The 13043-nt window shown below is 32.6% G+C and overlaps 1 protein-coding gene across 1 annotated transcript; it reads left to right on the plus strand.

Moving 5' to 3' along the window:
* Positions 1-3095: 3095 nt before the first annotated feature.
* LOC129253973 (mitochondrial calcium uniporter regulator 1-like) lies at positions 3096-13043 on the plus strand. Its single transcript, XM_064115239.1, has 8 exons — positions 3096-3174; positions 3981-4079; positions 4832-4935; positions 6417-6518; positions 7399-7440; positions 8304-8375; positions 8833-8947; positions 9583-13043. The coding sequence occupies exons 2-8, from the start codon at positions 4004-4006 to the stop codon at positions 9639-9641; spliced, it is 570 nt and encodes a 189-aa protein (XP_063971309.1). The 5' UTR covers positions 3096-3174; positions 3981-4003; the 3' UTR covers positions 9642-13043.

Below are 13043 nucleotides of genomic sequence, written 5' to 3' on the forward strand. Positions count from 1 at the left end.
AATTTTTTTTCTGGTACAATAACCTTAATTTTTGCTCATCATGAAAAGGTATGTATATACTCTAAACACTCACATTTGTATTTCTTGCGTGCAACCGCGTAGCCAGGATTTCATTTTGGAGGGGGCAGTAAATAGCGCGCAAAGCGCGCTCCCTAGGGGGTGGGTGCAGGGAGGGGGAGTTTCCCCCTCCCGCACGAAGCTTTTGGTGTTTCATAAATTAAAATGAAAAGGAGCTGTCTCTAGTACCTATATCAGCTCCAATTCAGTTGACTATATTGTGATTTTGAACCTTGTTTTCAAAAGTGATTGTGAGCGCACAAAAAAGGAATGCAATGGAGGAAATTAAAATAACAATGCGCGGAAGCTAAAGCGTTTTATCAATTTTTTTTGCCATGAAAAGGGTCCCGAGAAAAGGGTATTCTCAAAGATATATTGAATACTTCCCTTGGAAAGATCAGATTTGATTACAAACAATTTAGCGACAGTGCATATCTTTAACTCGCAAAACAGAGGAGAAGAAGTATATATGCCGGAAGGAAGATATTCCTCCCCGCGCAGAGCAATGAAACTCTGAAATTTCAAAGGGCGGACGTTTCATCAAATGCAGATATCTGTAATACCCCATCGGCTCTAATTCAATTGATTTTCTAAGATTATTGAACTTCATTACAAGGAAAATAGTGCGCAAAAAGTTGAAACTTCTGTGATTTATTGCAACTATATAAAAAAGGATGCCTAATTTCTTTGACTTATCCTGAAGCGCTTAATTTTGAATTATAAAGAAACTTAAATGTCATTCAAAATTTCAAAATTGAGGGCGCAAAACAGGGCAGGAGATGAATGTGCAGGGAAATGAAATGAAGTTTAATAGAATTTGATTAAAAATATTGTACTTTTTTATTTAATACGACACAAATTTTATACCTTCCTCTTTTTAAATTAGGAATCTGTTTGCCCCAAAATTATGGTTGTTTAGTAATGAGCTGAAAAGCGGGAGAAGTTGACTTTATGGAGGTGACGGCAGAAACTGATATAAAGATTTTACCCGCCCAGAGCCGACCTGACCAGAAGTTGCGCGATCAATTTAAAAAAAATAATAACTTCATATACTTCAGCCTAACCTTACTCTAATTCCATGCCCTAATGTATACATTTGAACTTTAACTGGCAAGAAACACATATAGCTGAGGTGGAAAAACGGGTTAGAGAAAGGGTGGGGAAACAATAGGGAACTTCAAAATTGTCATTTAACTGCGCGCAGCGCGGAAGCAAACTTCATGTATAAATTTAGAGCAAGAGTGAAGGAGTTTCTCTTTTGAGAAAAAAAAATAAAGAATAAAAAAAAAAAAAAGCTACCTTTCTTCCCTTTCCTCCCCTTTTCCTTTTCTCCTCTCTTTTTTCCCTTCTTTTTTTTTTCTTTTTGGGGATGTTTTAGGGGGGGCGACTGCCCCCCCTGGCTACGCGCCTGCTTGCGTGATATCTGACAAATAAAATAAATAAATTAGATTTTTCACACGCAGCCTCTCATATTTTTCTTTTTAGTCTCAAACAATCAGACACATTGATTTTGTTTATTCCATTCAAACCCTTTTTTACCTCAACAAATAACACTTAACCCATAATTTGCGAAATTATTATTATTTTTTTTTTTTGGTGAACGTTATAAACACGTTTTTACCAGTCATAATTTCTTTCTTTTTAATTGTTTTCATGTTATTTTTATCTAATGAGAGAGATTGCCGCCCATTTCGATATTTCAAGTTTAATTGGAAAAAAAAACAAGAAAAGGGTTGGGGAAAAGACAGGAGGGAGACTAATTAAAAGAAAACATATTTTAAAGAAATTATTTGGGCCTAGATTGACCCCGGAGAAGTTAAAATGACAACTGTTTTGGGTCATCTTGCCGTGCAAGACGACCTGAAATTATACCCCCATATAAAAAATAACTTGGCGCCATCCCATATAAAATGCCTCAGAGTGCACTCGAATGACCCCCCAAAATTGTTTAAAGGTAATATGTCAGTGTGGCTTGCAGTAAACGCATATTCTCTCAATGCTGACGGTGGCAAGGTGGTGTGCAAAGAAGATCATGCCTACGTAGGACATGTCTGGAGGTGTCTTTCCAAGGACCATTCTTTGTATCGCCCAAATCGGCTTTGTGAAACATTTGAGCGATATCTCGTTCTTACGTAGAGCGGTTCTACCAAAGACCATTTCATGCAACAGGCCCCAGGAGGCTCCTAGAATTAGAAAGTGAAAATCGTTCAACGTGTGTTTAATCTCCACGAAGCCAGGGATTGTGTCCCATTCATGTGCGTGTAGTGTACCGCACACATTTTCAAACGAAAATTCATGAAAAAAACTGAAAAATATATTTTTTGAGACGACGGGGGGAAAAAACTTGCCGAAGAGGTGAAGTTTTCGTGGTTTGGCTAATCTAATAATAATAATGATAACAATGGATTTTCCTCAAACCTTCACCGATATTTTTTTCTGCTGTTTTAATAATAAACTTTTCGTCAGAGTGAGCTTCCTTGTTAAGTGTGCCAAGTATCTCATTAAAAAAAGTACTGATATGAAGGGGGGCCCCATGTATATGTGCACCTAAACTTTAAGTTTACGATTAAATATGATGAATGCAATCTCTCTTTATTCCAACAAAACAATTTTATTAAGTCCATAATGTTCCTTATATTCTAAGAATATTATTTATGAGATTTTTGGCATACTTATAAGAATTTCTTATAGTAAGTATGCCAAAATTCCATCTGCAAGAATCTTCAACCCTGAACAGGCTGAAGGAAGCAGATGTAACCTGAAGAAGAAAATCTCATAAAATTGTGAGAGAACTATATAATTTTCTTGGAAAAAACCTTGACCATTCATTTTCACTGAATTTCAGATTGAACAAAAAAATATTTCCCCATGTCTCTACACTGATTCACTTTACTCACGATTCAGTGATTTTGATGAAGGCCGTCACATGAAATGCCTGAAATTCAATATTTTTCCACCATTTTTAATTCAGATTTTTTAATGAATATCTGTCTATACATTTCAAGTGTAAAGTTTGTGGACTTTGTGTATACATCTCATTTTATTAGAATCACGCAGATACGCATGCAGACAAGGGGCACTGTGCAGACTTGGGTCACCTTGCCGTACTTTTGATAGGTATATATTTCTTGGTGATGTGTGACATGACTTGAGATAAACCTTGGCCAGTCATTTTCACTTTTCAGATTGAATGGTACCCTATGTCTACACATGCTCAGCTATTTACTTTACACACTATTCTGGGAAGGCTGATATTGTATTGGAATTTAATTTTTATTTTCATTTTTCATTTTACATGTATTATTTTTGTTCATTTTTTTTGCTAATTTTTCTTAATCTATTGGATAAATGCTGATTTGGCACAGTAAGTTTCAGTTTACGGTGATTTAGCATATCCATTGGCCAAAAACTAAATTGAATTCTGTCAATTATATTTTACCAAAACGTTACGCAACAATTTTTAGCCAGTTGATTGCCTTAATTGGAAAGAGGTTTTATTTCCTCTGTCAAAAAGAAAACAAAAATATGCAGATAGAGTCTATATCAACATGTATTTTATTTCGATCAGGCATCAGGATATTGCAAAATCTATCCAATAAAATACATTTTTATTTCATATCATCAACATCATTCATATAGTCTAGTGATTATATGGAATAGTGACATACACTTGTTGGTAATTTAATAAATCTTTGAAAAGACTTTTATGTGGCATGTGCTACCTTATTTCAGATATAACAATGGTAGAAGCATTTATTTTATTTTTACTCTTCAAAATAATAGTCGCTCATGAATCTGATTGTTTCACCCACACCCATGGAAGGTAGGTCTATTAAACTGTGATGTTTTGAACATTGTGCATTCGAGACTATCTACCTCCTATAAAAATGATTATCTGGTTTACATCTGACTCCACCTTACAGGGTCTCTTGTACACAAAAGGCTCATGTGTCAAAATGTAACAACAACGGGCAGAATCTTCATTGATACACACACTGCAGTCAAAGCTATGGAGAAGAGTGGTAAGTATTGCTTTTGATTTCTTGATGACGATGGGCAGTAAATACATTTTTTATCACTTTGATTATATCAAGAGAATAAGCCAATTTAATTTTTCAATTTTATTCTTACAATACAATACATCATTACTTAATGAAATGAGTGAATCCTTAGGCCTACAGTATTTTAGGGTTGAGAAGCTTAGAAGGGAATGATGAAAAAAAGCAAATATCTAGTTGAATGGTCCTAAAGTGAATGAAAGTTATCAAAGTTGAATACAAGAGCCTACTTAATACATGTAAGTAAAAATAGATTGTTAGTAATCATAAGGAGAATTCATGATTTATTTTAGTTGCACCTGTGTAGTACAACTTTCATATGAATTTGAAACAATCTTTATTATTTACACTTAGAAATATCAAAAGGTGTATTCATTCTTACAACATTGAATGGTGTTTTTAAGGGATCTTTTTTAATGTTCTTAGAAATATTAATTTCAGTCAAATTGTAATCTAGATATTTACTGAGCAGCTTTCTTTTTAGGGGGAAGTGGGTTATTACAAGCTTTTTTACTTCTTGTAAAGATGATCAATGAGTGATCATTTTACTACACATTTGATACCCATCATAATTTCCTTTGTTGATTTGTTATTTGTCAAAAGTAAAAATAAGCACCATTACATGATAACGCACAAAAAATTAGTATTGAATATCTGTTCATGCTCCTTCATCTTGCACTTATATTACAGAGCATACTATTCTCTTTACAATACAGGTTTAACAGTAGAACAAGCCGAATGTTTGACAGGAATCTTGATGAATATCATGGAAAAAAGCACTGAGCTAAATCATAAAGAACTTGTAACTAAACAACAACAGGTAAATTGTTGAAGACAAATCTTATTTTGAAACCAATTTTCTGTGTGAATAAGTCTGCAAGATTGAAGAACTGATTTTTTTTCCAAATTGCTCGAGGAAAAAAATTACTAACAGGATTTATTTATTCAGAATGGATATTGTACCAGATGAAAAGAAAACTAAGTATAGTAAGAATTTAGTGAACTGAGGGCTTTTTTTTCCTTCTTAATCTTAAATCATGGAGAGTAAATATTATCTGTTTGAGTTTTCAAAATAAAATTAAAAGCACTTAAAGGACAAGTCCACCCCAACAAAAAGTTGATTTTAATAAAAAATTAAAAAAATCCAACAAGCATAATAACACTGAAAATTTCATCAAAATCGGATGTAAAATAAGAAAGTTATGACATTTTAAAGTTTCGTTTAATTTCACAAAACAGTTATATGCACATCCTGGCTGGTATGCAAATGAGGAGACTGATGACGTCATCCACTCACTATTTCTTATGTATTTTATTATATGAAATATGAAATATTATAATTTTCTCCTCATTGTCAAGTGATACAAAGACTAATTCCTCCCTGAACATGTGGAATTAGCATTATTAAATACTCTATGGTTCAGTCAAGTTGGTCCCTATTGTCAAATCTATAAAAAATGAAATATTGTATAATTCAAACAATAAAAAACAAAAGAAATAGTGAGTGATGGACATCATCGACTGACTCACCTAGTTGTGCATATCACTGTTTTGTGAAAAATAAGCCAAACTTTAAAATGTCACAACTTTCTTATTTTACATCCGATTTTGATGAAATTTTCAGCACTATGCTAGTTTGATTTTTATCTATTTATTCAAGTCAGCATTTTCCTGGGGTGGACTTGACCTTTAATTAAGTGCAAAGTACCTAAATAAGCCCACTTTTGACAAAAAAATAATAATTTAGATTTCACATCTAAACAATATTATTCCATATCAAAACTTGATTTCTTTCAATGACAGTTGTAATTCTCAGTAATATTTGAAACCATGATGAAGTATCCATATACCGAATCACATGTCTGTTATATGTATATGTCTACACTATCAAGCAATCCAATCTTGCAACAGTGTAGTGACCATTAAAATTTTTCATCCTCTGATTTTTTTTTTTTTGGGGGGGGGTAAAAATTTGAAATTGTACCTATATGAAGTACATTTTGATGGATCATGTAATCTTTGAAAAGTTGATTAGTTATATTATTGATGTAATTGATATTGTTATTGTTTTAATTGCTATATTATTGTTTACATTATTGTTAATTTATAATTTGTGTATGGTCTTTGTGCACATCTACCACTCTCTATCCTTGTTTATCTATTCATGTACATGTATACTGTACACAAGTATTGATTTTATGTTCCATTGTTGGTTTACGTAGTATACTGAAATTATAAATATTTTCTAATAAATTCAATCTAGATAAAATGAAATATAATTCAATTGAATTGAACTTGCAGGAAATGGTGATACAGCAAGTGATGTCCCGCATAGCCTCTGTTAAGAAAGACATGGTGATTCTAGAAAAAAGTGAATTCTCTGCTCTTAGAAGTGAGAATGAGGTAGGTAGAAGCGGAGAACAGACACAACAAGGCACTGATTTTAAACATTGTTCGGAGTCTCAGAAGAGATGAGTCAAATTTCCAAAATTTTGTAAATAAATTAATTTCAATTTCAATTGCATTTGATTTCTAATGGGAGTAGTTAGGCTGCATTATATGCACTGGGATAAATCCTTGCATCACACCTATTGTTTGGGGGGTGGAACAGTAGATCACCCCCCCCCCCCCCGAACAATTGGTGTACTGCAAAGATTTATGCTAGTGATTAGATGATAATTTTGAAATACAGGTGAATCCACTGAAGTGGAATCTCTTAGGATTACAGAAATTACAGACAATGACAGTTTGACTTTAAAAGATAAATTAAACACATGATTTTCATATTCTGGCCTGAAAATTGCTTGGTCTTAGGCGATGTAGCAATTATTTGATTTTTGAAAGATTGTCTTATTCTAACTCTACTGTAATTGTAACTTTAAGTCTTCAATCTATAAATGATATTCTATAAATGATATTGGTTTGGTAATGACAGTATTGTGGGGAAAATGGGGTTTGTTGGTTTATTTGTAGACAACTAAATTGCCATAAATGAATCAATGAAAGAAGCTATAAATCCAGATATTTCTTTTACCCAGACTCAAATCAAATGTAAAGGTCACCCATAGAGGTAACTTATATTTTTAACTGCTTTCTTGCTATAAAGTTGACAGTGATATGAAAATCAATGCTATGTGATAAACCTCTGATAATTTCATGCAAGTTATATATCTATATATTTGATGTATTTCTCATTTACATATTGATGTTTTCATGTCAATTTCTAGAGACCATCACTCTTTTTTTGTAAATCATGCCAATTTTGCATTTCCCTCTGATACAGAAATTGGCAATAGAAGTCAACCAACTGAGGCAACAATTAGCTGTGAGTATATTTAAATATTTTCCTTGTTACTTCTTGTTTTAATCCTAATATTCAATGTTTATTAATGTGTGATAAGCCACTGGAGTAATGACTTTTCTTAGTCTCTTCCTTTTCTCCTTTCAAATTGGAGTTATACAGTTGAGACCCCAAATATAGAAGTCGACACTTGTACACATAAAGATAATCTCTGCACTTTTCATATGGAACTGGAGGGTAAAAACTAGTACACCTGGGATCTTTTTGAAAAGCTAGAGGTTGATGAAAACACAGTTGAGGATCTCAATGTCTCATTTTTCTTCATTGCTCCAATTACATGTGATGCCAAATCTTTGATAATACATATACCTTGTTATGAAGTTTGATAGAAAGGCAGTATAAGTTCAAAATGTGTTTAACTTTAATAGCTACCAGGGTGTTTCATAAAGTTGTTTCTAAGTTACAGATCCCTTTATGAATGACTGGAACATGATCTGTGTGCTAAATTAGATTATCAAATATTTTGTATTCCCATTAACTTAAGTTTAGATATGTTTAGGAGATTAAAATTGTTGTTGTAAACAAGAAATGCAATGATTTTTTATTATTTGCCAAATGTTACTAGATTTGTTTATTGACAATTCAGTCCCAAATGCTAGATCCATTTTCCTGCATAACCTAATTTATGAACAGATTTTTAATAGATCCCATGAAGTACACAAGTGATAACACTTTTAGTCCACTGAATTATCAATCTACTCACATTGGTGATGGTGATGATGATGATGATGGTGGTGATGATGATAATGATGATGATAATGATGACGATGATGATGATGATGATGACCATAATATTGTGATATCTTATTGTTATTGTGATATTACAGGATGAAATCCAAAAGCTTGCCAACACAGTGAAATTAGACATCAATCTCGAGAGGAGTCGATCAATAGAGATGGTATGTATTATTTTAATTCATTAAATTGGATCAAGTAAATCCTAAATTATTCTTCCTTTTTTTTTTCCAGGTTTTATTCAATGTCTTTTTATTCATCATTCAAATAAATTCAATTGAGAGTCTTGATGTAACAAAAAAACACATTAAAACTCTGAATGTAGGCCTATATAAAAGTAATAAAAATATGTGTACAATAGAAAGTAACACCCTCTGGGAACATTTATAATCAATGTGAACTCTGAAACTCAGACTTATCATTGTTTTGAAAATGTACTTGTAAGTAATGAAAAATTGGCCCACTCTCATGAAAAAGTGATTCATGTATTGTATATCAACCTCCCAACATTAAACACAGTAGCAACCATAAGAACTTTGACAATCTATAATTAGTTTGTCACTCAATGGATTACCCGGTAGCTCTCTTTCTTCCTTGCTATTTCCTTTACCGTCTTTTTAGTCTGCAGGGCAAGAACAAGAATTGGAGAAGGTTACCCAAAGGATACGGACAGAGGTGGCAAACATGACAGCAAAATTAGAAGCTACCAAAACAGATATGATCAAATACTTTGCCGGTAAGTAGTGATCGAGATTGTGTATTATGTCACTAGGAATAAAATATGAGGTGAGTACAACTCCCTCTCCAGTAAACTTTTATTTCATCACTGATGGTTAAGGTATGGGTGTGTTTTTCACCCTGTATTTCATTGTGTAATTTGTAGAATCCATTTTATTATACAAGTATTTTTGTGTCAAAATGCATATTTTGAACATAAGCAAATCAAAACAGTATCACTTGAAAATCATCCAAAGTATGTGTCTGTGTATTTTAGCAACATAATGATGATGATGATGATATTAATAATAATGAAGATGATAGATGACACTGTGACTTATAAACTGCTCCAAGTGCATGAAGAAGTAAGAAGTAAATGAAAAGGTTTTGAGAAGAGTTTTGAAATACTCAACAGAGATACAATTTAGTATAATACAATTTTATATGTTAAATGCATGATTATTGCACATCTTGGAACTGACTAAATGTTGAACTACATTATGTTTATAGATTGTGGGCAAAGACAAACAGATTCAGACTGTCTAACTCCGAGTCCTATCTCCATTAACTCATTCTAAATGATTGTTTAAATGCCTCCCTTGATTAACATAATGTTTGATTCTTAATCTGTCTTTCAATTTTGTTGTTTCTCAGGAACCCTCCTTGGGTGCTTAACGTTAGGTCTTGGTTTTTATCGCATCCTTCTCATGTGACATCTAGCACCACGTCTTCCTCCTCCTCGTAATCATCCTCACCAAGTATTTTAAAATACCACTGTGCAGCGATGAGACAGATGTGAGCATGTAGTGCCAGTTTGTAAGATCTTGGTCCCGTAACTCAAAGCCTAGCGTTTGATGACATTGGTAATTTTCATACCTGATTACATTAAATATTGTGTGTAGTGTACAAGCAACTGTACAATCAATCTTTAATTTTTGTGTCATCGGGCCCTGGACACATACTATTGCATAAGTTTGTTAATGTCATGGCATTCAATGAATTGAAATGTTTGTGCTTTGTGATAAACTTCTACTTAGATGTCGATGTGATAACTGACAGATTTCATTTTCTTTTATGTTTGTACTTGTTTAAGATTAATGTGTATGTCGTTAATTAACTGTAGTAAAGCTTTGAAAGCATTCAATGTTTCTCGATGCTTAGACATGCCCACAGCTTTCTGCCCGCAGCACAGTGATGTTAACAGATGGAGTACCTAATTGTATTTGGTACATTCGCTCTTTCTAGAAAAGCTAAAACTCATGGAACCAATTTATTTAGAGTTAATATTTTCTTTCTTCTTAGAAACATAGTTGTGTGATATTTATTGCCAAAGCCATGTCAGAGATAATATGATGACTTGCCATACGTATCAAAGGAGAGAATATAATTATCTGCCTAAGAACTAGGTTATTTAGAGGGTACCTTGGAGGAGGCTACTTTACAGGGTTTGAGTATCCTACCCTGCAGTGATAATAAAAATCATGTAATTAAAAAAAATTGAATAATTCACCAAGATTATTTCTATTTGTTTTGAGCATGTGTGTCACACATGGAGTAAATATTTAAAGAATATTTTTCCTTCCATAATTATGTGAAAATGAAAGAGAGTAAGATTATTATGCATAGATTCATCTATAAAGTGATACTGTGGCCCGTATTCTGAAGTCGGTTTAACTTAAACTCAGGTTTAAAGTTGGGGTTCAAGTATGGACAGCCAATTGTTACATAATCACTAACAGTAGAGATATCATACTTCAGCTCATTTGGCTCTCAAATCATTCATAATTGTCTAGGAAGTATAAATAGATGATTATCTTCACCATCGATGAATCAGGAAAGAGCACAGTAAACACAAGTAACATACAACTTAATAAATATTTTGATACTTTTGGCTTCCCATACTTAAACCACAACTTTAAACCTGAGTTTAAGTTAAACCCGACTTCAGAATACGGGCCATAGCGTTTGTGTACAATAGTGGGCCCCTCCCAAATATTGTGTCTTATCTGGATAAAGATCTGTCACTGGTAATGCTTGCCATTTGTTGATGCACTTTGAATATATTTGTTCACGTCTGGAAATATTACAACAGAAATTTATTTTAAGATATCTATTTTCAAAATGATGACTTCTGGTCTAAGAAAACCATTTACTGTTATACTGTTTCCTTGTGTTGTGAAGTTGCCATCATCTCAATTCTCTAAAGTATTGGTCAAAAAGTGAGATTCCTTCCTAATATCATGTTGGTCTTAAGAAAAACAGAAATAGGAGAAGAAGAATTAATGAATGAAATTTTGATGAAAATCCATTAAAAAAGCAGGAATTGTTACCTTTAGGTCTCATTTTTCTGGATGACAAATGCAAGCTGGTTTTCTAGACTATGAATTCCATAAAACTGCTATTTTTCACAAATTTTTAATGACTTCAAAGTATATTTCATTCTCTCTTCTATGAAAAAAATTGTTTATTTATCATGAACTGGAAAAAAGTAATATTGTGATATACTGCTTTAAATGGGGAGCAGTTCCCAACTGACATCACAAAATTTTACCATTTGATGAATTTTCACAATGATATGTGTCTCCAATTAATTACTTTTTTCTTTGAAAACAACCAAATGTCAGATGAACTTTCCTCTTAAGTATATTTGTATTATGTGCAAATTGACTGATGAAATTAAATTAATCTGGATGCTGTCTGGAGGATTTCTAGAAGAGAGCAAGGAATTCATTCAAAATGAGATATACATATAGATACATTAGTGAACCATTGGTGTATGGGTATTTATTTATTTTGAAGTAAAAATGAATTTTTGTAATAAATTGTATTACAGACTAATGTTATAATGATAATTGTGTAAATGTCTTGTGAGCAGTTCAAGTTATGTCATGTAAATCCCAGTATAAAACATGCAATTGAAACCAATGATACAACTATAGATGACACTAAATATGAATTACTGTCACTATGTCATTCGTTTTCACTGTTCAATAGCACAAGTAACAGGGGCCGCGGAAGCGGGGGGGGGATGGCGGGGCTTCAGCCCCCCCACTTTTTTCAAAAACCGTGTACAAAAACGTAAAAATGACCATATGATTGAGATTTTTAGCATGGTCAGCCCCCCCCCCCCCAACTTTTGGCTCAGCCCCCCCACTTTGAAAACCGTTCTGCGGCCCCTGAGTAACAAGGTACTTTGTCATTGTGCATAGTGTTCACTTCATTCCTTGCCTCCCCTTTATTCAATGCATGATGGCTTGCTTGGTGCATTTTTTTGTATCTGTATAGATCTGTATCTGCATAGATGAAACACTTATTCTGCTAGAATATCTATTTTTATACAGTATATAAAATAATGAGCTTATACACAATTGATTTTTCGACATTGTACAGGGAATAAATTTTCTTACAAAATTTGATTAGCAAATAGTCAAGAGAAAATCTCTCAAATAAGTTCTGCACAGTCCTATGTAAAAATTTGCTACACAAAAGACTTTTTTAAATGTGTAACAATGCCAGTAAATTATTCCCTGTTGTATGTCAATATCTTTGTGTTAGACTGAAACTGATATAATTTTATTATTTCCATGAAGAGATTAAACTTAAAGAAGCAAAGCCCTAATGATTTCACTCAGATGACAACAAAATTAATGGATTTTTACATTTTTTTTGAAGTAGAAAATTTGAATAAATGTAATTTCATGTAATAATTCCACATGAAATGGGAAATTACTTCATCAACTCACTCATTGCATATTCAGGATTGGATGCATATAAGTGTTTCAACAAAATAATGTAAAAGAGTAAAATAACATTACTCTGCTATTCTGTTTTCGAATTTGATGAGATTTTAAGTGTTTATTTTGTTTGATATTTTCTTGGTATTTGATCATACTGTTTTGAGCCAGGAGAAACCTGTAAGTAACTTAAATCAAAGAATAAGATAAGGTAGCATCATATGCAACTATATATAAATAAGGATGAAATTACTTTTCTGTTGAAATTCGTCTTGTTCTTATGACCAAGTGTAACAATTGTTTATTGTTTTCTATGTTAAACATAACTTTACCTTAAATCATGAGATGTGATATTATCATTAAACTATACTTTCTTATAAA

This window comes from Lytechinus pictus, unplaced genomic scaffold (genome assembly GCF_037042905.1).
Source record: "Lytechinus pictus isolate F3 Inbred unplaced genomic scaffold, Lp3.0 scaffold_25, whole genome shotgun sequence".
Classification (NCBI taxonomy): Eukaryota; Metazoa; Echinodermata; class Echinoidea; order Temnopleuroida; family Toxopneustidae; genus Lytechinus; species Lytechinus pictus.